Here is a 26061-nt window from a genome sequence, read left to right on the forward strand (position 1 = left end):
TAAATTATGACAAAATTTATTCTGATGTTGTACTTTACTACCACTGTCCCATGTTTATCCCCGATTTCTTGGAATCTACGAATGCTACCTGAGGTTATCATACCTTTTTACATAGCTAAGAACATGTACATGTTTTTAAAAACATCTGCAGACACATTTTCATAGAGATTTTTTTCAATATCTTTCTTTAAAACGAGTTAACTAAATTACTTTAATGTTATTATTTTTAGATTAAAAGCCATTTCTTTGAATTGTTTGCAGCGATATGGATTTTTATTGCTGAGAATTATTGTTTAACTCAACCTTTACATAAAAACTCAAAAAAACCCAGACCAAATAAGTAAAATAAAAAATTAAACGCTAAATGCGAAGATAAAGTTGCATTTTCAAGAAAAAAATTAAAATTGCGATAACTCTTCAACGACTAACTTTTGGATATGGTATTATAAGATCAAATCAGTTTGTTTTGACCCCTACAATACGCTCTTAACAGGAATAGGTCGACTTAACCTGTAACCCTGTATACATTACCTTCCAATTTAAAATCGCATCGAGTGAACGGATCGCCTGTATATCCAGGAATGCACGCACAGATAGGTAAGTGATTATTGACATTACATTCCGCATTAAGCCCACAGGCTCCAGGACATGGGTCTCTACATTTGTTATTTATGCAAGCATTATCAGCATTACATTCTGAGCTTAATGTGCATTCCGGTCGACACCTAGGAGGAGTTCCAATATAATTTGCAAGACAAGTACATCTAACGTTGCCATTATATTCTTGACATTGCGCATTCGGTCCACATGGTGATGGTATACAAGGGTTTCTTTGGGCTTCAAGTTGTGGAACCGACAAAGGAACTAAAAACAAAAAAAAAAAAAATACATCAATATACAAAGCAACAAATAAAAATTATTCCAAGTTCGAGTCATTTAAGATATTTTTTAATGATTTGTAGTTTGTTATGTAACATACCTGGCATACAATATGAGAAAGGATCTCCAGTATATTGTTCCTGGCACGAGCATATTGGGTTATGATTTATAACTCTACAATTAGAGTTCCTGCCACATTGTCCTTGGCACGGATCAACACATTTACGATTAATACATGCTTTGTCACTTGGACATTCGCTGTTTATTGTACATTCTGGACGACAGGAAGGAGGAGCACCGACGTAGTTTTCTAAGCAAGTACAAATTGCCTGTGAATTTATTTCTCGACACAGACTGTTAGGTCCGCATGGTGATGGTGTACAAGGTGTTACCTTGACATCTGAAAATTAGCAAAAATATGAGAATATAAATTTATAAAGAATAGAAAAAATTCGATCACGAGGCGGGACTTGAACCCGCATCCTTCGCGCCATTCCGGGGCGGATGCCTAACCAACTCAGCCACTCAAGTCCCGCCTCGTGATCGAATTTTTTCTATTCTTTATAAATTTATATTTATAAAGCATTTGAATGCCATAAAAACCAAAAAATATAAATTCAAAAATATGAGAAGTCAGATATTTTAAATAAAAAGTAAAACAAATGTAATAAAATAGCTACATTTTACATACCTTCGATTTTCTCCTTACAGAATGTGTATGGATCACCAGAAAATCCAAGTGGACAATAGCAAGAAGGTATATGGTTCACAACTTGACAAATACCATTCGGTGCACAGGTGCCAGGGCAAGGGTCTCTGCATTTATTTTGAATGCAAGCTAATGTTGGATTGCAATCGCTGTTCAATACACATTCGGGGCGACATGCTTCATAGGGATTGCCGATATATGACTCTAAACATTTACAAGAACCTGCACCGTTTCTTTCATTGCACTGAGCATTCAGTCCACACGGGGAAGGTTCACAGGGTGAATTGTATTCTATTATGGAATCTCTTATAGGATTACAGGACACAAATGGATCTCCTGTTTGTCCATAAGGACAAGTGCAGATTAAACCATGACTTATAACGACGCAATCAGCATTGTAACCACAGCTGCCTGGGCAAGGATCCTTGCATTTTTTATTTATACAAACTAGATTTGTAGAGCATTCTGAGTTACTTATGCATTCAGGATGACAATTTGGTGGCGCTCCTTCATAATCTGGCATACATGTACATGAAGGTGCCTCGCCTATAACCTTGCAAATTGAATGAGGCCCACACGGTGAAGGTGTACAAGGATCTACAGGTGGTAATGGTTCCGAAACTAAAACATAAAAAATAAATATTATTAAATTATGCAGTAACATACTTAATTCAATCGATTGAAAGTAAAAAAAAAAAAAAATTACTTACCGGTAGGTGCACAATGTGAAAATGGATCGCCTGTATATTGCGGTGGACATGAACATATAGGATTATGATTTATTACTTCACATCTAGCTTCATAACCGCAACTTCCGATGCAAGGATTTATACATTTATAGTTGTTACAGGCCTGATTGGAGGGGCATTCGGCACTTATTGTACATTCTGGACGACAAGAAGGTGGACTTCCAATATAGGTTGGCAAACAAGAGCATATAGCTTGATTATTTATAGCTCGACACTGACTATTAGGTCCACATGGATTCGGACTGCACGGTTTGACTTCAGAAACTACAAAAAAATTGTCAATATTAATGATAAATAAATTTTTATATTATGGCTTATGCCAATCACGCATGGAACATCTGAAAAGTACTTACTTTCAGTTTTATGACATTCGACAAATGCATTACCAGATGTTCCAATCGGACATGTACAAATGGGAATGTGATTGTAAACGTTGCATTCAGCATTTGGCGCACACATATCAGGACAAGGATTTATGCATTTGTTTCTAGAACATACTTTATCTGTTGAACATTCCATACTTGTGATACATTCAGGTTTACAACCGGAGTAAGGATCACCAAAATATTCGTCAATACAAGTGCAAATGCCATTTGAACATTGAGCATTGAATCCACAGGGACTCGGGTAACAGGGATCTGGTTGTTGTTCTTCTAAAATTTGAGAAAAAATATAAATTTATAAATTTTAGAGATAAAAGCATTATGTAGTTTCGAGTAATCAATCACTACGTTACCTACCTTTTATTGGTTCTATAACATAGCAGCGGGTGAATGGATCACCAGTTAAACCTTGTTGACATGTACATGCAGGGAAATGGTTGAATACTGTACATTGAGCATTTATTCCGCAACTACCAGGGCAGGGATCAATGCATTTCATATTGATGCATGCTTTGTTAGATGGACAATCCTGGTTAATTGCACATTCTGGTCTACAATTCGGTGGTGCTCCCTGGAAATCTGGCATACAACTGCATACTGGCATACCATTATTATTACGACAAATAGAATTTTCACCACATGGATTGGGTAGACACGGGTCTCTTTGTGGAGTATCCTGTACGGGTACTAGAATAAAATATAATAAAAAATAATTAAAACCTAAAAGCGTGATTACAAAACAAAATTACTATTTTATGTATAATTTATTCAAAAACTTACTTTGTAAATAGCATCGTGTAAATGGATCACCAGTGTACTGAGATTTGCAAGAGCATATTGGACTGTGAGCTATAACTCTACACTCAGCATTAAATCCGCAATGACCCGGACATGGATTGGTACATTTTAGATTTATACATGCTTTATCTACAGGACATTCAGAACTAATAGTACATTCAGGGCGGCAACCTGGAGGTGATCCTTGATATTGAGGCATGCAAGAGCATACACTTTGGTCGTTTACCGCACGACAAATACTATTTGGTCCACAAGGATTTGGAACACATGGCGTCACCGGTTCCATTTCTTTTTCTGAAAAAAAAAATGTATATGCGTTTTAATTCATTACCAATTTTATTAACCTAAATAAACACGTTAATTTAAAATGTATCTTTGCGTACCTTTTATAATGACGCACTGCTGATACGAATCACCTGTATATCCAGAAGGACAGTAACACGATGGAAGATGGTTTACAACAGTGCAGATCGCATTTGGTGCACACGTACCAGGGCAGGGGTCTTGACATTTATTACGAATGCAACTTTTATCTGGTGTACAATCCGAATTTATTGTACATTCCGGTCGACATCCTTCGTAAGGATTTCCGATGTAATTAGGTAAGCAAGAACAAGAACCGGCCGAATTATATTCCTTACAAATAGCATTAGATCCACAAGGTGATGGCATACAAGGTGAAGATTGTTCTTGTATTTGTTCTCTTTGGATGTTGCAATTTGTAAATGGGTCACCAACATATCCTAATCTACAGAAGCACATAGGTGAATGGCTGATTGTTTTGCATTCTGCATTAGAACCACATGCACCTAAGCAAGGATCTACACATTTTTGATTTATACATGCTTTGTCACTTGGACATTCACTGTTGCTGCTACATTCTGGTTTACAATAAGGTGGTGAGCCAAAGAAGTCCGGTAAGCAAGCACACGATGGAGCTCCAGCTACTTCCTTACAAATGGCATTAGGTCCACAGGGCGACGGCGCACACGGTGAAACATCTAGTAACTGTGGCCCTAAAAGTAAACATACATTAAGCATATTATATTTGTTGATTTTTAATTCGTCGGAATAAATATATGGACGGCAACCTACGTATGGGTCACCTTGATAATCATGAACACAAGACTTAACGCTATAATCATAATAATATTTTACTTACTATAGGGAATACACCGTACAAATGGATCTCCAGTGTGTTTTGGAGGGCAAGAACAGATAGGATTGTGCTTTACAACTTGACATATTGCTTCAGCTCCACAAGATCCTTTGCATGGGTCAATGCATTTTTGATTACTGCACGCTTTATTAAGAGGGCAGTCTGAACTGACTACACATTCCGGTCGACATAGTGGAGGACTGCCAATATAGCCAATAACACACGTACAAACTGCTTGTCCATTAATTTCTCGGCACTGACTATTTGGTCCACAAGGAGATGGAAGGCAAGGGTTAGTTACGACTGGAACTAAATTAAATTTTGTCATTAATAACAATTATGTCTGCGTTAATATTATTATTCCACTAAATATATTATTTTATTATACCTTGTATTTTTTCACATCCATAGAAGGCATTACCAGTCATACCATGGGAACAACTGCACATAGGTACGTGATTAATAACTTCACAAACAGCAGTTGGTGCACATGTATTTAAACAAGGATTAACACATTTATTCTTGACACATGCCATATTTCGATTGCAATCAGTGCTCAGTACACATTCTGGACGGCAACCTACGTAGGGGTCACCTTGATAATCATGAACACAAGAACACTTTCCATCCGTACATATTGCGTTTGTCCCACAAGGCGATGGGTTACAGCTATCTATCGTATCGTATTCTGCAAAGAATATGGAAATATAATATGAATATTCAGAATTTACATATAAATTTCTTTTAAAACAATACAATGAATTGATCAACATACCAGGTTGCAATTTCGGATTACAAGCAGTAAATGCGTCACCAACATAGCCATCGGGGCACGTGCAGATAGGTGTATGTCGCGAAACAGTACATAATGCATTAATACCACATGACCCTTGACATGGATCTCTACATTTTTGTTGAATACATGCTTGAGATGTTGGACATTCAGAGTTCAGCGTACATTCTGGTCGACAATTTGGCGGGTTACCAATATAATTATCCATACATGTACAAGAAGGTATGTTTCCAAAATCTCGACATATTGCATTTGGTCCACAAGGTGACGGCAGACATGGATTACTATATGGTTCTAAAACAGCATTTGCGACAGGAGCTGTAAAAATATGTTTAAGTTCAGTTATTTCCGTATATCACTTATTATAAATTCAAGTACATAATATATTATTTATGAATATGAAATATTACTTACGTGGTAATGGAGTGCACTTAGAGAACGGGTCACCTGTATAAAGTGATTTACAATAACAAATGGGACTGTGGTTAATTACTCTGCACTCCGCATTCAGTCCACAGGCGTCGATACAAGGATCAACACATTTTTTGTTTAAGCAAGCTTTATTTTTTGAACATTCAGAGCTTATAACACATTCAGGATGACATCCAGGTGGAACACCTATAAAGTCTGGTAAACATGAGCACACAGCCTGTTTATTTACTTCTTGGCATCTACTATTAGGACCACATGGTGATGGACTGCAAACATTTACTGTAATATCTTGTTCTCCTGAAAGTTAAATTAGAATCAAGTGACAAACTAAAAACACATTAAATTGTTATAAATACTTTATATTATATTAAACTTACTTTGTATCCAGCAATGTCGAAATGGATCTCCTGTGTGTCCTGATGGACAAGAACACGATGGTGCGTGATTCACAACTTGACAAATAGCATTCGTTGCACAAGAACCTGGACAAGGATCTTGGCATTTATTTTGTAAACAAGCCTTGTTTGATGGACAGTCGGTATTGACAATACATTCAGGTCTGCAACCTTCATAAGGATTGCCATAATATTCAGGCAAACAAGTACAAGAGCCTGCATCGTTGAGTTCCTTACAAATAGCATTAGCACCACATGGGGATGGTTGACATGGGGTCAAAATTTCTTGTACTATTTCAGATTTTCGACATTCTCTAAATGGATCCCCAGTAAATTCAGGTGAACAGAAACATGACGGTGAGTGGCTGATAACATGGCAAACTGCATTTAAACCACATGATCCAATACAAGGATCAACACATTTCTCATTTATGCATGCAAGATGTGTGGAACACTCAGAATTAGTTATGCATTCTGGTTTACAGTGTGGGGGTTTTCCAAAGTAACCTTGCTGGCAGGTACAGGTTGGCGATTCCGAAACTACCTTGCAAATAGAATTAGGGCCACATGGTGATGGAATACATGGGTCTTGACGTTCAGGTGTAAATGTTTGTAAGACACATCTTATGAATGGATTTCCGGTATACGATGACGGGCATGAGCAAATAGGATTATGATTGATAACTTGGCACTTAGCGCCTATACCACAAGCGCCTAGACATGGCTTAATACATTTGCTATTTGTACATGCTTCATCAGGAGAACAATCAGAGCTTACAGCACACTCAGGTCTGCAGGAGGGCGGTAGTCCAATAAATCCTTCCAAGCAAGAACAAATAGCTTGCCCATTTATATCGCGACATTGGCTGTTAGGACCACAAGGAGATGGACTACATGGCTGCCGATTAACAACTGAAACGAAACATTTTTTTTGTTATAATTCAAATGAGTAAGTAAATATGTAAATATAAAATTATTTTAAATTTAATAAAACTAAACTTACTTTCAATTGTTGAGCATTGTATGAAAGCATTTCCTATCATATTTGGTGGACATCTGCACATCGGTACATGATTAATGACTTCACAAATAGCATTCGAAGCACAAACTTGCGCTTTACAAGGATCCACACATTTATTTTTATAACATGCCCTATTTTTATCACAATCAGAACTAAGTGTACATTCTGGACGACATTCAAAGAAAGGATCCCCGTAGTAGTCGGGCAAACATGAACATTCACCATTATCGCAAATGGCGTTAGGTCCACATGGTGAGGGATTGCAAAGATCTATCGTTTCTTCTATTACATCTGCAACTAAACATTAAAATATAAATATATTAACTAATGGTTATGGATGATTGATAGTGTAATTATTATTAACTCAAGAATATAACGTACCTTGTGGTTTACATTCGGTAAATGCATCTCCAACAAAGTTCACAAGGCAACTACAGATTGGAGTGTGATTTTTGACTAAACATTGTGCATTTACACCACATGATCCAGGACAAGGATCTTTACATTTCTGATTTATACAAGCTAAATTGCTGGAACAGTCAGAGTTTATCACACACTCTGGTCTACAATTAGGTGGGGCACCAATAAAGTCTGGTAAGCAGGTACATGTAGGTATGCTTCCTATTTCTAAGCACTGACTAAATGGTCCACAGGGCGATGGTAAACATGGATTCTTCGAAGGTTCTTCAATATCCTTCAAAATAATTGGGTAACATCGGCTAAATGGATCACCGGTGAAGTCATCTTTGCAAGAACATATCGGACTATGGTTTATACTGCGACATTTTGTGTTTTGACCACACTGACCAATACAAGGATCAGTACATTTCTGCGCGATACATGCTTTATCAGAAGGGCATTCAGCGCTGACAACACATTCAGGTCTACAATTAGGAGGTGAACCTCTATATTCAGGAATGCAACTGCATATAACTTGTTCATTTTTGTATTTACAAATACTATTTGGACCACAAGGCGAAGGAGAGCATGGATCAGTAGCAACTTCAATTTCTGAAATCAAAATATTTTCACATACAAAACCACACAGTAAACATTACATAAAAAGGAACTGAAAATTAAATAATTTAAAAAATTATAAAATAAATTCGAATTTACCTTGCTTATAAACACAATTTTTAAATGGATCTCCTGTGTATCCAGGGTTACATGTGCATATTGGAGCGTGGTTGACAGCGTGGCATTGTGCATTTCTACCACAAGTCCCAGGACATGGATCTTGGCATTTATTTTGCTGACAAACTTTGTCGGACGGGCAATCCGTGTTGACTATACACTCTGGTCGACAACCTTCGTAAGGATTTCCAAAATAGCCAGACAAACAAATGCAAGAGCCAATATTATTGCGTTGTTTGCAAATAGCGTTGGTTCCACATGGAGAAGGAGAACATGGTGTTAGCTGTTCTATGGCTTGAACGCTGTTAATTTCGCAAGAAACGAATGGATCGCCAAAATATCCTTGGGGACACATACAGTTTGGTGTATGGCTTACAACACGACATTCAGCATATGAACCGCAAGAACCCACACATGGATCATTGCATTTATTATTTATACATGCCATATTATTTGGACATTCACTGTTACTTGTACATTCAGGGCGACAATTTGGTGGCGATCCAATGAAATTCGGCATACAGGAACATGAAGGAGATTCTTGTCCATTCTGACAGATCGAATTTGGTCCACAAGGCGAAGGAGTACAAGGATCAGTTTGTGGACGTATTTCAAGCGCTGAAAAAAACAGTCCAATTATTATAATGATAATAGTACAACAATATTAGAAAACTCTTAAATAAGAAAAGAAAAGTGAATATATTAAAAGGTACTGACGTTTCGGAAGACATCTGCTGAATGGATCCCCAATGAAATCATTTGGACATGTGCATATTGGATTATGATTAATAACATCGCACAAAGCGTTGAGTCCGCATGAGCCTACACATGGATTAATGCATTTATGGTTGTTACAAGCCTTGTTCAATGGACATTCAGCGCTAGTTGTACATTCTGGTCTACATGTTGGCGGGTTTCCTAAATACTCTGGTAAACATGAACAAACGGCAACTTTGTTTATTTCACGACACTGGCTGTTTGGTCCACAGGGACTTGGATAGCACGGATTCGTTGGTGTAAACGCTGAAAAAAGTATTCCTATGAGTAACAAATTTTCAAAGAATGTATTTACACGGATATGTTTCCATAATAAAAAAAGCAGTTTACCTTGAATGGCATTACAAGAAACAAAAGCATTGCCCGTATATCCTGTGGGACAACTGCACATTGGAATATGGTTGATAACTTCACAATTGGCGTTAAGACCACAAGTATCCGGACAAGGATTGTGACATTTTTTACTGAGGCATATTTGTTGCCTTTGGCAATCTGCGCTTGTTGTACATTCAGGTCTACAACTGATATACGGGTCACCGTGATAATCAGGAAGACACGAACACTCTCCATTGTCACATATTGCATTTGATCCACATGGGGATGGGGTACATAAATCAGCTTCAACCGGTTCTGCAATACAATAATGACTCTAGTAAAAATATTCTGAAAAAAATTATTATAATAAGGCCAATTTTTTATCTACAAAGAATATTTACCTCGCAAAGGCTGCAATTCGCATCCTGTGAATGGATCACCTTTATAGCCTTCGAAACATGTACAAATGGCTAAATGTTTAATGACCATACATTGTGCGTTAGAGCCACAGGAACCGGGACAGGGATCTCGGCATTTTTCATTTATACAGGCAAGAGAACTAATACAATCTTCATTAGAAACACATTCTGGCCGGCAGTTAGGTGGACTACCGATATATCCTGTGGTACAAGAACACGAAGCTTGACCGTTGATGACCTGACAGATTGCATTCGCACCACATGGCGAAGGAAGGCACGGATCTTTGATTTCATCTCGCTGTGGCAATGGCACTGAAAAAAAATAAACAAAAAAATAAATAAACATCCAATTTTAGTTTAAAATAAAAAGGTTCAAATATAATATCATACCTGGTTTTTTATAACATCTAGTGAATGGATCTCCAGTAAAACCTGATTGGCAACTACAAATAGGGTTATGGTGAATTACACGGCATTCGGCTCTTAATCCGCATGTCTTGGGACATGGATCGATACACTTTTGATTAACGCACGATTTATCTTCAGAACAATCAGAATTATATGTACATTCTGGTCTGCATTCGGGTGGTTCACCAATATAGTTAGGTAAACAACTGCATATTGCCTGGTTATTGATATTCTTACATTGACTGTATGGTCCACAAGGACTGGGTTGACACACATTAGTGGTCTGTACAGATAGAGCTGTAATAAAAAAATGGTATATTACAATATGATTTTTTTACATAAGAGAAGCAATAAATGATTTATTATTTTTTTTCTTTTACTACAAAATAAATAGGCATTTGTACTTGAGTATCCATGTCTAAAATAGTTTAATATAATATATGGAACAAAAAACTAGTTACAACGACATTAGAATATTATTTTTAAATGAGGTAAACAATATATACTTACAGTATTGTACAATATTGCATCGCCGCCTTGGATCGCCTGTATAACCATTAGCACAGATACATGTAGGTAAATGGTTTACTGTTAAACATTCTGCGTTTATTCCGCAGGAACCTGGACAAGGATCTTGGCATTTATTACCCACACAAGCCCGGTTTTCAGCACAATCAGAATCACGAACACATTCAGGTCGACATCCTTCATATGGATTGCCAAAGTAGCCCTCATTGCAGGTGCAAGAGCCTACATTATTTTGTTCTCTACATGCTGCGTTTGGTCCGCAAGGCGACGGGAAACATGGTGTTAAAATTTCAACAGTAGTATGCACAGAACACCTCGTAAACGGATCGCCAGCATAACCTTGTGGACAGACACACATAGCAGAGTGGCTTACCACATGACATTCGGCATTTTCTCCACAAACCTGTACGCATGGGTCTTTACATTTTTGATTCATACAAGCTAAATGCGGTGAACATTCACTGTTACTTATACATTCTGGTCTACAATATGGTGGCTCTCCTTTAAATTCTGGCAAACAACTACAAGAGGGAATGCCATTGTTTTCTTGGCAAATTGCATTTGGACCACATGGTGAAGGTTGGCATGGGACAATAACCTCTTGAGGTGTATCTGCAGAGATAGTATTTTTATGAATAAAAGATAATGTTAATTATGATATTTATTATTTTAATTAATATTATAGCAATTGAATTTAATTAATGTTATTATATTTTATAATCACGACGGGGTCACCACTTTAGAGGTGCTGGTGTACTAATGAAACACTCGCTTATGAAGCATACATATTTAATGTATACGTCCGGCGCTGTCAATTAGGAGTTTCACACTGTGTTACACATTACATATTTTATTATTACATTATATATTTTGCAAGTAAGCAAAACCCCTACAATATAATATATAATACTCACTCAGAGGAAGGTGACACTCTACGAATGGATCGCCTGTGTATTTTTCTTGGCAAGCACAGACAGGATTATGGTTAACAACTTCACATGTTGCTCTTATTCCACAAGCTCCAAAGCATGGGTTTATACATTTTTGATTCATGCAAGCTTTGTCCAAAGGACACTCGGCGTTTCCTGTACATTCAGGTCTACACGCTGGTGGTACACCCAAGTACGTAGGTAGACATGAACAAACAGCTTGGTTGTTTACAACTCTGCATTGGCTATTTGGTCCGCATATGGCTGTATTGCAAGGATTTTCAATTGCTTGAACTGAAATAAATAGACAGGCACATTAATAACTTTTATAATATTGAATTAATAATGTTTATGTTGTTATAAATAGTAAATTTTGTAATAAACTACGAATTAATTTTACATACCTTTAATTTGATTGCATGCAATAAATGCATTTCCAGTATAACCAGTGCTACAACTACACATGGGAATATGATTTACGACCTGACAATTTGCGTTTTGTCCACATGCGTTTATACATGGGTCAATACATTTTTTTTGGCTACAAGCCTTGTTTTGTTCGCAATCGGTGCTATATACACACTCTGGTCTGCAATTAAAGTAAGGGTCGCCATGATAGTCTTTTAAGCACTGACAATGACCATTAATGCACTCTGCATTTGATCCACATCGAACATTTGTGCATGCATCAGTCACCGCTGCTTCAACTAAGAAAAATAAATGAAGTATTGTAAATTAAGATTTCAATTATATTAAAAAATATAAAATTTGATGTATCGCTCAAGTGTTTATAATTTACCTTGTAATGGTTGCGGTCTACAGCTCGTGAACGGATCACCAATGAAACCCGTGAGACAAGAACAGATGGGAATGTGATTAAGCACATGACACGATGCAGACAAACCACAGGAGCCCGAACAAGGATCTTGACATTTAGAGTTAATACAAGCCCGGTCACTTGGACAGTCGGCATGTATTGTACATTCGGGTCTACAATTGGGTGGACTTCCGATAAATTCTGGCATACAAGAACATGATGGTGAAGATCCAACGCTACGACAAACAGAGTTAGGTCCACAAGGTGATGGTACACAAGGATCGGTTGTTTCTTGAGGCGATGCAACTGAAAACAAATAACATGTTCAATAAAGTCATGAAAATATTAAGAACATTACATTTCTTTGAAAAATAATTGAATACAAAAATTAAATGCAATATTTTACTCACCAGGAGCTAGACTGCAAATCGTGAAGGGGTCTCCTACATAAGAATGTTTGCATGAACATATAGGACTGTGATTGATTACTTTACAATTAGAATTAACACCACATGCGTTCACACATGGATTAACACATTTGTTATTTATGCAAGCATTTTCACGAGGACAATCTGAATTAGCAACGCATTCAGGTCGGCAGTTTGGAGGAATTCCAACATATTCCTTCAAGCACGAACAAATTGCTTGATTGTTCACAACTTTGCATTGGCTATTTGGACCACACGGTGATGGATAACAGACATCAGTGGGTAATAATGGCGGTGCCGATTCTGAAAAACAAATATTATCAATGTTTTATACTTATTACCAAACACTTACGACAGGAGATTTAATGAATTTACTTATATGTATATTATAGCAAGTATTTCGTTACTCACCTTGATAAACACAATTTCTGAAAGGGTCTCCTGTGTAGCCATTAATACATGTGCATAAAGACGCATGATTAACAACTTGACACAAAGCATTCGATCCACAACTGCCTGGACAGGGATCAACGCACTTATTGTTAGTACAAGCCTTATCGTTGGGACAGTCCGTATTCACTACACATTCTGGACGACAACCTTCGTAAGGATTTCCAATATAGCTATCAATACAAGTGCAAGAACCAGCATTATTCTTTTCTTTGCATATAGCATTAAATCCACACGGAGATGGTGTGCATGGATTGGAATTTATTTGTTCTCGCAATGGTTCTAACACACAATTGATAAACGGATCTCCTGTATATCCATATATACACATACAGTTTGGCGAATGACTGACGACCCTACACTCTGCGTTAATTCCACACGCACCTTCACACGGATTAATGCATTTCATATTAACACATGCCATTTGTACAGAACATTCTTCATTACTTGTACATTCTGGCCTGCAATATGGAGGTTGACCTTGATAATTTTCTAGGCAGGTGCATGATGGAACATCATTTATAATTTTACATATTGAATTGGGTCCACATGGTGACGGAGAACACACGTTATCGGAAATTGGCGCTTTTTCAGCTAAAATAAAAACATCTATTTAGATTCATGAAAACAAAATTTTCTAAAATAAAATTCACTCAAAAGAAATAATACGTACGAAGTCTATAACAGCGTGTGAATGGGTCTCCTGAGTATGCGTTAGGACAAGTACATATTGGATTATGGTTGACTACTTTGCACTCAGCTGTAACTCCACAAGCACCTTCACATGGGTTTACGCATCGTTGATTAGTGCAAGCTTGATCCAACGGGCACTCTGCACTAATTGTACATTCGGGGCGGCAGGCTGGTGGACTGCCAATGAAATTTGGAGCGCAAGAACATACGGGTTGACTATTGACTACTCTGCATTGGCTATTAGGACCACATGGAGACGGTTGACATGGATTTATATTTATAGGTTCTAAAACAAACAAATGACATTCGTTCATAATTATAAATAATATATTAATATAATTAATATGTTGCAGATCTAAACCCGAAGGTATAGATGTTCTCACCTGATAATGGATAACATTCAATAAACGCATTTCCTTGCATTCGATCCGGGCAACTACACATCGGCACATGGTTAATAACATTGCATTTAGCATTTGAAGCGCATGTTCCAGGGCAAGGATCTTGGCATTTATTGTTTATACAAGCTTTGTCTCGCGCACAGTCAGTGCTAATTGTACATTCAGGTCGACAACCAATATATGGGTCGCCATGGAATTCAGCAAGACAAGTGCATTTTCCATCATTACACAACGCGTTTGTTCCACAGGGTGATGGATTACATAAATCAATTTCAACTGTAAAAATGGAAATATTATGAATAAGAAAATTGAATACACTATTAAAAGAAATGTATAAAAGAGAAATTAATGTAAATTTTTTCATACCGTTTTGTGGCATAGGAATACATTGTGTAAATGCATTCCCTGTAAAGCCTTCGTCACAATTACATATCGACACATGGTTTCTCACAAAACATTTAGCATTTATCCCACAAGATCCAGGGCATGGATCCTTACACTTTTGATTAATGCAAGCCATGTTGCTAGCACAGTCTTCATTAATTATACATTCTGATCTGCAATTTGGTGGACTTCCTTCGTATTTTGGTAAGCATGAACAGGACGGAAGACCGTTCAAATTCCTGCATTGCGAATTTGGACCACAAGGTGATGGAACACAGGGATCGACTTCTGGCTGAACTTCTAATGGAGCTGAGGTATTTAAAAAAAACGAATAAATAAATAAACAAAGACCAAAAAATTACAAAAAAAAAAAAAAAATATTTTATTTTATGGATTATAGCGAAACTTACCGATAACTCTATAACAGGCCGAGAAAGGATCTCCTGTGTATGATGGTAAACATGTACAGATTGGACTATGATTTATCATCTTGCAATTTGTATTTTGACCACAAGGTCCAGGACATGATGACTGACATTTATAATTCTTACACGCTTTGTCTGCGGGACACTCTGAATTTATAACGCATTCCGGACGGCAGTTTGGAGGAGATCCAAAATATTCTGGCATACATGAACAAACACTCTGACCATTTGATACTCTACATTGACTATTCGGTCCGCATGGGGAAGGATTGCACGGATCTGATTTCTCCTCTTCACGTTCTAAAAAATTAAATAAGATTACAAAGTGTCCTTACTGATATATGTGTAACAAGTTGTAAAGTTTGTAAGTCTAGTAGTAAGGTTCACCTTAAAATGTTTAATTTACTTACGTATGAGTGCGCAATGCTGGAATGGATCGCCCGAAAATTGTGGTGGACATGTGCACAATGGGGAGTGATTAACAACTTGACATTCTGCATTTATAGCACAAGTACCAGGACATGGATCGACGCATTTATTCCTCGAACATGCTTTATTACTTGGACAATCTGAATTCACAACACACTCTGGTCGACATCCTTCATAAGGATCACCGAAATAACCTTTCAGGCACACACATGCTCCCGTAGTACCTCGTTCAATACATTCGGCATTTGGTCCGCATGGAGATGGTGAACATGGATTGGATTGTTCAATTACAGCAAGTGCATTTAATGTACATTGCACAGATGGATCGCCCTTATATCCTTCAGGACAAATACAAATGGCTGTATGACTAACAACGCGACACTCAGCATTTGAACCACATGCTTGGTTACATGGATTTAGACATTTTCTGTTAATACAAGCCAACGACGAAGTACATTCACTGTTGGAAATGCACTCAGGCCGACAATTTGGTGGGGCACCTAAAAAGTCTGGTTGACATTGACATGTAGCTGTTCCAGTTGCTGATTCTTGGCAGATTGAGTTGGGGCCACAGGGCGATGGCTGACATGGATTTACTGCGATGGTCGGCTCCGATAATGCTGCGAAATATATATTATGTCATGAAAAGATAAGATATATATATATAAGAACTGTTAAATGTACATGAAAATGAAAACAACTTACGTATATTAATGCATCGTGTAAATGGATCACCAGTGTATTTAGGCGGGCATGTACAAATAGGATTATGATTTATAACTTGGCACTTGGCTTCTACTCCACATGTCCCTACACATGGATTTATGCATTTTTGATTGCTACAAGCTTTGTCTAAAGTGCAGTCGGAACTTGAAACACATTCTGGGCGACAGGAAGGCGGTGCTCCGTTATATCCAGGCATACAAGAGCATATTGCCTGTTGATTACGTTCTGAGCAACGACTATAGGGACCACATGGACTGGGTTGACACGGATTCGTGACCAAAGATTCTGCAAAGTAAACATTGAAGTAAAAATATATTTAAAAAATTCACAATTCAAATAATTCAACATGTATTTTATTTCGAGCAGTTAAATCATTTTTACTGTCAATTTTATATCTACGTAACTACAAAAAATCTGATTTAATTACTTAAATATTTAATAACAAACCTTGTATTGGAGAACATCGCAAAAATGCATTTCCAGTCATTTTAGGTGGGCAAGTACAAATCGCCATATGTTTAATGACATCACAAACAGCATTTATACCGCACGTATTATTGCACGGATTTACACACTTGTTCCTTACACAAGCCTTGTCCATACTGCACTCAGAGCTTATTGTACATTCGGGGCGACAACCGAAGTATGGATCACCATTATATTCAGGAAGGCACGTACAAATACCATTATTACATATTGCATTCATTCCACATGGGGATGGATTGCATGGATCGTTTAACGTTACATCTGAAAATTACAGCAATTGTTAATTCACTAAAATCAAAGTTTGTCTGAATGTAAATGTTCACTCAATAAAATAATATGATGTGCAATCTAATCATAATTAATATAACAAGACTTACTATCATATGCTTTTTTATTTGAATACTAGATATAAAAAATATATCAAAATTTTTAATTCTAAAATATTGTAAACATTAAAAATACCTTTTTGCGGTTTTATATAGCAGCTTTGGAACGGATCTCCAATATAGCCGTCGATGCAGGTACAAATGGATATGTGATTTTGTACTCGACATTCAGCATTTAATCCGCAGGAACCAGGGCATGGGTCTACACATCTTTCATTAATACAGGCTTTGTCACTGACACAATCCGTATTAATTGTACACTCTGGTCTACAATTTGGTGGACTTCCTATATATTGTGGCGAACAAGAACATGAAGGTACACCATTTATATCACGGCATTGCGAAAATGGACCACAAGGTGAAGGCACGCATGGATTTGTGGGAACTACAACTGCTTCTGCTTCAACTGTGAAAGATATATACGACGTTAATTTCATTTGTCTGTGTAACTATGTTTAAATTTTAATATTATAAACATGGGATAAAAAAAATCACCTCTATAGCATCTAATGAATGGATCTCCTGTTGATTGGGTCGCACAAGAGCATATTGGACTATGGTTTATTACTTTGCATTCGGCGTTAATTCCGCATACTCCAACACATGGATCCCTGCATTTCTCATTAATGCAAGCTTGATGTTGTGGACATTCTGAACTTATGAGACATTCTGGTCTACAGGATGGGGGTGTACCCAAATAATTTGCTTTACAAGTGCACACAGCTTGATTATTTGATACTTTACAAATACTGTTAGGACCACAAGGTGACGGTGAACAAGGATCCCTTTGGATTAATTCATCTTCTGAAAAAAATTATTAATGAATGTATTTCTACATCTAAAGATAGTCGAAAGCTCTCAACTACAATTCGAAGTGGATACAAAATTGTAGTGTTCCTATTCCAACAATACTATGAATTTTAATGTTTTAAAACAGAACAGTTAACGAGAGAACATACTGTTTACCCAAAACATATGAAGAAATAAATTTAAAAAATGTTCGTATAGCAAATAATTTCAGAACTACGTTCGTATTAAAAAAATCCTCATATCCTTATTTGATATTTGCAACAACTTATTGTTTATAACAACAGAGATTAGAAAAAAAATATATAACTGCTATATAAATACACTAGCTCTCCACCTGCGGCTTCGCCCGCGTTTTCAAAGAAAAACCCGCATAGTTTCCGTTCCCGTGGGATTTCCGAGGTAAAACCTAGCCTATGTTACTCGTGGATAATGTAGCTTTCGAATGGTGAAAGAATTTTTAAAATCGGTCCAGTAGTTTATGAGCCTATTCGTTACAATCAAACAAACAAAGTTTTCCTCTTTATAATATTAGTGTAGATAAGTATATTATACGAACCATGTTTCTCTATGCACTCTTGATACGGACTTCCAATTAATCCAGGCAAACATTCGCATTTTGGAGTATGGTTTACAACATTACAAATTGCATTTCGGCCACAAATATTCGTACAAGGATTTTTACACTTGTTTTGAATGCAAGCTAAGTTTATAGCACAGTCAGAATTTACAACACATTCAGGGCGACATCCTTCGTATGGATTTCCAACGTATTCTGGTAAACATACACATGATCCTGCTCCCCTTTGTTCTTTACATATAGCGTTCGGCCCACATGGTGATGGTGAACATGGGGTAAGGGGAATGTCAATCAAGTTACACGAAATAAATGCGTCACCAGTATATCCTTGTGAACAGTAGCATTGAGGAGCGTGGCTCACAACTTTGCATTCAGCACCTGAACCACATGATCCAGGACAAGGATCTTTACATTTTTCATTTATACACGCGAGTTCATTGGGACATTCTGAATTAGAAATGCATTCTGGTCTGCAATTTGGTGGAGTTCCTATGTATTCGTCACGGCACGCACATGATGGCGAACCATTAATTTCTTTGCAATCTGCATTGGGTCCACATGGAGAGGGATGACATGGATTAATATAAATGGGTTCCTCGATATCTAAAAAAACATGTTAACTTAATATTTTTGAATGAAGATTAGGTGAATTAGTTATTTATCATTACTCATTTTTTAATAATCCAATTTAATTTAACAGTTGTATTAACTCTTACCCTTCAATAAACATCTGCTAAATGGATCACCAGTTAAACCTGATGGACATGAACATATAGGGTTGTGATTTATCACTTGACATACTGCCCCAATTCCACAATTTCCTTTGCATGGATCGATACATTTTTGACCAGAACAAGCTTTGTTGAGAGCGCATTCAGCGCTGGTTACACATTCAGGTCTACAAGTCGGAGGTGCATCCTTATATCCAGGTAAACATGTACAAATTGCTTGTCCATTAACTTCACGGCACTGACTATTAGGACCGCATGGCGATGGGTTGCAAGGATTTATATTTTCGATCATTACTATAGGTCTGCATTCTACAAATGCATTACCAGAATGGTTCGGTAAACACGTACACATTGGAACGTGATTAATTACATTACATATAGCTTGACGTCCACATGTATTTTCACAAGGATTTACACATTTGTTTTTGAAACACGCCTTATTCTGTGGACAATCACTGCTGGTAAGACATTCTGGTCTACATCCAAAGTACGGATCACCCTGATATTCAAGCACACATGTGCATTTTCCATCATTGCACTCAGCGTTTGGCCCACAAGGATTGGGATTACAGGCATCGAGTTCGGGCAGTTCTGTAAATATAAACGGAATTAAAAATACCTACACTATGGACACAATATAATTTGTATACTACAATCAATTGTACACACCATCTTTTTGAAGTTCAGGATAACATTGTACAAATGCGTCTCCCGTGTATTGATCTAAACACCTACACTGTGCGATATGATTGAATACAGAACATTGTGCATTGAATCCACAAGCGCCCAGACATGGATCTTGACATTTTTCATTGATACACGCTTGATTGCTTGGACACTCAGAATTAATTGTACACTCTGGTCTGCAATTTGGTGGAGTACCGATATAGTTTGTTTCACATGCACATGAGGGTGCTCCTCCAATATTACGGCAGATAGCATATAAGCCGCATGGTGCTGATGAACAGGGATCGACACTAATTGGTTTTTCTGGCCGAGAAGATACTGAAAGATTTAAGAATTTAATATAAAATCGTCAAAAAATTAATCATTATTTATGAAAAAGTGTGTATTGAAATGTACATTCGAAACTATACGTTCAATTTTAAAACAGCTAAGCTTGCAGTTAACAGTGTAAATAATATTTATTGCTTTCTGGTGCTTTCTTTCGGTCAAATCTTTTGGAAAAAAAATTAATGATATGTAGGACATATTTTATTTTACAACAAGAAAAGATGTATGCGATTTATAAGAATAATTCTTATCTAAAATCGAAATAAAATTGTATTATATAGTTCGCAGTTCGCAACAAGGAAACAAACCTTTGCGTTATAAATATAGTAAAAAATCATAACTTACTTATCATAGGATAACATCTTGTAAATGGATTTCCCGTTAATCCTTGTTTACAAACACAAATCGGACTATGGTTGATCACATTACAGTTTGCACCTTCACCACAGCTGTCAATACAAGGATCCGAACATTTTTGGTTCATGCAGGCTAAATTGGACGGACATTCTGAACTCACTACGCATTCAGGGCGGCAGTATGGCGGCGATCCAACGAATAAGGGTAAACATGAGCAAGTAGCTTGACCGTTTACTTCTTTACATTGGCTATTTGCACCACATGGACTAGGATTACATGGATCTTTTTCCAAAATTTGCGCTAAAATTAAAACAGTAACTAATTATTAATACATCCAGATTCCTAAAAACAATAATTATATGTTCTTGAGCCAACACTTACGTTCTTGTAGTATGTTACAGTGACTAAATGGATTGCCTGTATAACCCGACTGGCAAATGCAATTTGGCAAATGATTGTTTATTTGGCAGAAAGCATTTACACCACACGTCCCTGGACATGGGTCTATGCATTTCATTCCTGAGCAAGCCTTATTCAGAGGGCAATCAGAATCAACCACACACTCTGGCCGGCATCCTTCGTATGGATTACCTGTGTAGTCGCTTAAGCATTGACAAGCGCCTATTCCATTCTGCTCGCGACATATGGCGTTTGCTCCGCAAGGATTTGGGCTACATGGATGTAAAAGCTCACTTGGTTGAGATAATATTTCCAAACTACAGTGCGAAAACGGATCTCCTGTGTATCCAGCTTGACAGATACACATCGGAGAATGACTGACTACTCTACATTCTGCGTTTATACCGCAACTGCCAACACAGGGGTCTGAACATTTTTGGTTGATACAAGCCAAGTTATCATTGCATTCGCTATTACTGATACATTCTGGTCTACAATTTGGTGGAGTTCCCTTATAACCATTAAGGCATGCACAAACTGGACTATCATTTGTGTTCCTACAAGTCGAGTGAGGTCCGCAAGGTGTTGGTTCACATGGATTTATTTGTATCGGTTCCCTTACTGAAAAATATATAGTTTAATTTTGCTAAGTATACCAATTTAACAAGAACATGAATAATTTTTTTTAATTCAATTCGTAAAAACTTACAAGTTTTCAAGTCTATAAGTAATACAAGTTTAGTAATACACTTACCAACAAGATCACATTTTATGAAGGGATCTCCGGAGAAAGAAGGCGGACATGTACAGATAGGATTGTGGCTTATTACGTCACATACGGCTGCTATGCCGCAGGCGCCTTCACAAGGATTTATACACTTTTGATTTTGACAAGCTGCGTTTAGAGGGCATTCTAAGCTTACTACGCATTCGGGTCTGCAATTGGGAGGACTTCCGCGATAACCTGGGATGCAAGAACACACAGCTTGGCCGTGGGACTGTTGACATTGGCTGTTTGGTCCACAAGGTGATGGATTGCAAGGGTTTTGATTATTTACTGCAAAAAAACAAACATCAGTTTTAGTTACATATCTATTTATCGTTTTCATTTGTATGATCAAGAAGAAAACGAATCTCACCAGCCATGGCTCGACATTCGACAAAGGCATTCCCACTCATTCCGCGTGGACAGGAACACATTGGTATATGATTATTTACTTCACATATAGCCTTTTGACCACAAGTTCCAATACATGGATCAATACACTTATTCCTTCGACAACCTTTGTCACGGGGACAATCTGAATTATGCACACATTCAGGTCGGCATCCAAAATATGGATCACCATGGTAATCTGCAAGGCATGTGCAAATTCCATTGACACAGTTTGCATTTGCTCCACAAGGGTTTGGATGACAAGGGTCACTCGGATTAGGCACGACCACATCTAAAAACATAATTACATACTTTACTTGTTTAAATTGTAGGTTCCAAAAAGTTAATTTATTCAAATTTTTATATTATTTACTAACCTTCAATCAATTGAGGCTTGCAATCTCTAAATGGATCACCCGTAAATCCTTCTGGACACAAGCAGACCGCAATGTGATTATTCACGAAACAATTTGCATATAGACCACAAGATCCCTCACATGGGTTACGACATTTTTCTGATATGCAAGCTTTGTCGCTAGGACAATCTGAATGAATTACACACTCAGGCTTACAGAACGGCGGTGATCCAATATATGAAGGTAAACATGAACAAGATGGGAAACCATTGACGTTACGGCACTCTGCGTATAGACCACATGGCGATGAAAAGCATGGATCCCTTAGCTCCGTCACGGCGAAATCAATTTCTAAAAGTGAATGATATGTTGTGTCATTAAGTTATAATTTTATAAAATAAGCTAAAGAGATATTATTTCAATTAGTAACTTACGTAATTTTGCACGGCACTCTATGAAGGGGTCTCCAGAATAACCTTGCCGACATGAGCATACAGGGCTATGATTGATTACCTTACAATCAGAGTTAATCCCACATGGTTTAGGGCATGGGTTCATGCATCTATTATTGATGCAAGCCCTGTTTGTTTTACAATCTGAATTAATAATGCATTCAGGTTTACAATTAGGTGGATTTCCCATATAGTTACTCAAACAGGAACACACCGGTTGATTATTTACGACTTTACAAACCGCATTCAACCCACATGGTGATGGATTACAAACATTCACTATGACATCTTGAGCTAAAAAAATTGAAGCATATAGAAAACAGAAAAGGGGAGAAAACATAATAAACATGATTTTTTAATATTTATCTACTTACTCCTTATTTGTGAACACATCGTGAGCGGATTACCCGTAAATCCAGCGTGACAATTACAGTTTGGTTTATGATTAGCAACATAGCAATCTGCATTAAGACCACATACTCCTGGACATGGATCGACGCATTTATTACGAACACAAGCCAAAGTGAGAGAACAGTCAGAATCGGCAATACACTCTGGCCGGCAACCTTGGTAAGGATCACCAAAGTAGTCAGGAAGACATGTACATGATCCTGCTTTTCCTTGTACTTTACACTCTGCATTTGCCCCACAAGGCGAAGGCTCACATGGGTTTATATATTCAACGGCTGAAGGAGCTGAAATTTTAAGTAGATGAAATGTATTCACTTACCATACAAATCCATTTACCGTAGAAGCACTTACTTCATCCGAAGCGTTAGTCGAAGCTTATCCCGGCATGGCGACAATAAGTGATGAATCCGATGACGTCTTGCGAACCAGCTGTATATCCAAAGCGGCCGCTCGAGGAAACGGCCTAAGCTTACTGTAAGTGCTATGTTATCTCCGCGTGCTCCGGTCATAAGCAAGGCATATTAATTTCAAATAAAAAACATGTTACAATATTTTTGTTACATCCCTTCTGAAAGCACTTAACGATCTAATTAATTTATTATTATTTATGAAACACATTATACACCGTTTCGTTGTGAATACCGATTTTATTATTAAAGCACATAAATAAAACGTGCATTAGCGAAATTACCTAACCGAGCTTTTCGACTGGCATGGTAGTCAAATCACCTTTAAGTAAAACCGCCAATGCAGTTCTATTTTAACATTAGTATACCGTGTCAGGCGTAACCTTCAATGATTTTCTCAACTTAAGCACTTATTTTAAGGCATATTTTGTAACGCTTTGCAAAGCAGCAGGGTTAAGGCATATTGTATGACATTGACTTATGTTTTATTTATACTATCTAGATCCATTGTTTCGAAAAATGTATTCACTCACGTTTACATTTTAAGATTTTGAATAATTTCATATTATCACTTTCTATATTTGCCTTTTTCTTTGACATAATATTATGTAATTCCTATAGAAAATAATTGTAATTTATTACAGTAATATTTAAAACTGAATAAAGATATACCTTTAGGTGCAATGCAACCCTGGAATGGATCTCCTTGATAACCATGTTCACAAGCACATGTCGCTCGATGATCCACAACTGAACAAACAGCGTTAGAGCCGCAAGCTTGCGTACAAGGATCTTTACACCGTTGAGCGACACAAGCGAGTGCCGCGGGACATTCTGCACTGATTGTACATTCCGGTCGACAATTTGGTGGTGATCCGATAAATCCAGGTTGACAACTACAAGCGGGTATGTCGCCTGTTTTTATACATATTGAATTCGGCCCACACGGTGTAGGCTCACAAGGATCGACTGGTATCGGCGGAGTGGCTGAAAGCGGGAATATCACGTAGTTTTGCTTTCTTACATAAATAAAATAAATTTAACATTTCATCCCTCTTCTAACTACAATAACTTACATGGTACTGGTGAGCAATACGTGAAGGGATCACCGGAGAATCCATCGTTACAAGTGCAAATCGGTGAATGCGCAATTACTTGACACCGAGCACCACGACCGCATGCACCTTCACATGGATTTCGGCATCTATGGTCGATGCAAGCTTCTTGTAATTTACACTCCGAGCTAACGAGACACTCCGGACGGCAAGATGGAGGGGAGCCGATGTGACCGGCTCGACAGGAGCACGCGGCGGCGCCGTTTGCGCTCACACTGCACTCACTGTACGGGCCACATGGTGACGGAGTGCACGGCGACCGTGGTGATTCTGTATAATACAAAAATGAATGTCATTTGTGAATTGGTATACATACAAGTACTTGGTATACATAAGCCACCAAAGGAAATGACAAATAATAAAAAAGAAATATAAAATTGATTGCAATCGAAAACTGTTTTATAAAAATAAGAAAATCGTGTAATCGTGGTCCATACCTTCTTGAATTATTTCTGTGCAATAAGCGAATGGATCGCCTGAAGTACCGATTGGACAAGTGCATGATGGTATGTGATTGTTGACGGAACATGTAGCACCAGTACCACAAGCTCCTGGACAAGGATCTAGACATTTTCCTCCCTGGCATGCTTTGGTCGGTGAGCACTCGCCATTCGTTGAGCATTCTAGGCGACATCCAATGTATGGATCGCCAAAGAATCCTTTAGCGCACAAACAAGATCCGTTATCACATATGGCATTAGATCCACATGGTGATGGATTACAGGGATCTGGTGTTGGTGTTGGAGCTACGTCTGCAAGAAATAAAATATATATAATTTGAAAGTAATTTTAGGAAATATGTCTATATTCTATGATACAGTTA

The 26061-nt window shown here is 37.5% G+C and overlaps 1 protein-coding gene across 1 annotated transcript in view; it reads right to left on the reverse strand.

Annotated features, from left to right (window-relative positions):
- Positions 1–26061, reverse strand: part of LOC123690972 — a 101207-nt gene that overhangs the window by 21092 nt on the left and 54054 nt on the right. Inside the window, exons 55-102 of the mRNA XM_045635133.1 lie at positions 25676–25990; positions 25200–25508; positions 24796–25110; positions 23680–24000; positions 23288–23599; positions 22875–23204; positions 22481–22789; positions 22096–22398; positions 21324–21962; positions 20931–21242; positions 20241–20576; positions 19557–20162; positions 18820–19443; positions 17949–18257; positions 17530–17859; positions 17029–17328; positions 16561–16866; positions 15837–16475; positions 15412–15726; positions 14984–15310; positions 14600–14893; positions 14197–14502; positions 13485–14117; positions 13056–13376; positions 12628–12951; positions 12233–12535; positions 11814–12122; positions 10882–11511; positions 10354–10668; positions 9946–10275; positions 9560–9859; positions 9170–9475; positions 8435–9070; positions 7700–8329; positions 7301–7615; positions 6280–7209; positions 5885–6199; positions 5453–5788; positions 5066–5365; positions 4681–4986; positions 3902–4534; positions 3501–3812; positions 3078–3407; positions 2691–2990; positions 2299–2601; positions 1571–2209; positions 980–1279; positions 532–864 (exon numbers count right to left, since the gene is read on the reverse strand). Of these exons, the coding sequence (XP_045491089.1) occupies positions 532–864; positions 980–1279; positions 1571–2209; positions 2299–2601; positions 2691–2990; positions 3078–3407; positions 3501–3812; positions 3902–4534; positions 4681–4986; positions 5066–5365; positions 5453–5788; positions 5885–6199; positions 6280–7209; positions 7301–7615; positions 7700–8329; positions 8435–9070; positions 9170–9475; positions 9560–9859; positions 9946–10275; positions 10354–10668; positions 10882–11511; positions 11814–12122; positions 12233–12535; positions 12628–12951; positions 13056–13376; positions 13485–14117; positions 14197–14502; positions 14600–14893; positions 14984–15310; positions 15412–15726; positions 15837–16475; positions 16561–16866; positions 17029–17328; positions 17530–17859; positions 17949–18257; positions 18820–19443; positions 19557–20162; positions 20241–20576; positions 20931–21242; positions 21324–21962; positions 22096–22398; positions 22481–22789; positions 22875–23204; positions 23288–23599; positions 23680–24000; positions 24796–25110; positions 25200–25508; positions 25676–25990 (18846 nt within the window). The remainder of the gene's footprint in view (positions 1–531; positions 865–979; positions 1280–1570; positions 2210–2298; positions 2602–2690; positions 2991–3077; positions 3408–3500; positions 3813–3901; positions 4535–4680; positions 4987–5065; positions 5366–5452; positions 5789–5884; positions 6200–6279; positions 7210–7300; positions 7616–7699; positions 8330–8434; positions 9071–9169; positions 9476–9559; positions 9860–9945; positions 10276–10353; positions 10669–10881; positions 11512–11813; positions 12123–12232; positions 12536–12627; positions 12952–13055; positions 13377–13484; positions 14118–14196; positions 14503–14599; positions 14894–14983; positions 15311–15411; positions 15727–15836; positions 16476–16560; positions 16867–17028; positions 17329–17529; positions 17860–17948; positions 18258–18819; positions 19444–19556; positions 20163–20240; positions 20577–20930; positions 21243–21323; positions 21963–22095; positions 22399–22480; positions 22790–22874; positions 23205–23287; positions 23600–23679; positions 24001–24795; positions 25111–25199; positions 25509–25675; positions 25991–26061) is intronic.

This window comes from Colias croceus, chromosome 4 (genome assembly GCF_905220415.1).
Source record: "Colias croceus chromosome 4, ilColCroc2.1".
Classification (NCBI taxonomy): Eukaryota; Metazoa; Arthropoda; class Insecta; order Lepidoptera; family Pieridae; genus Colias; species Colias croceus.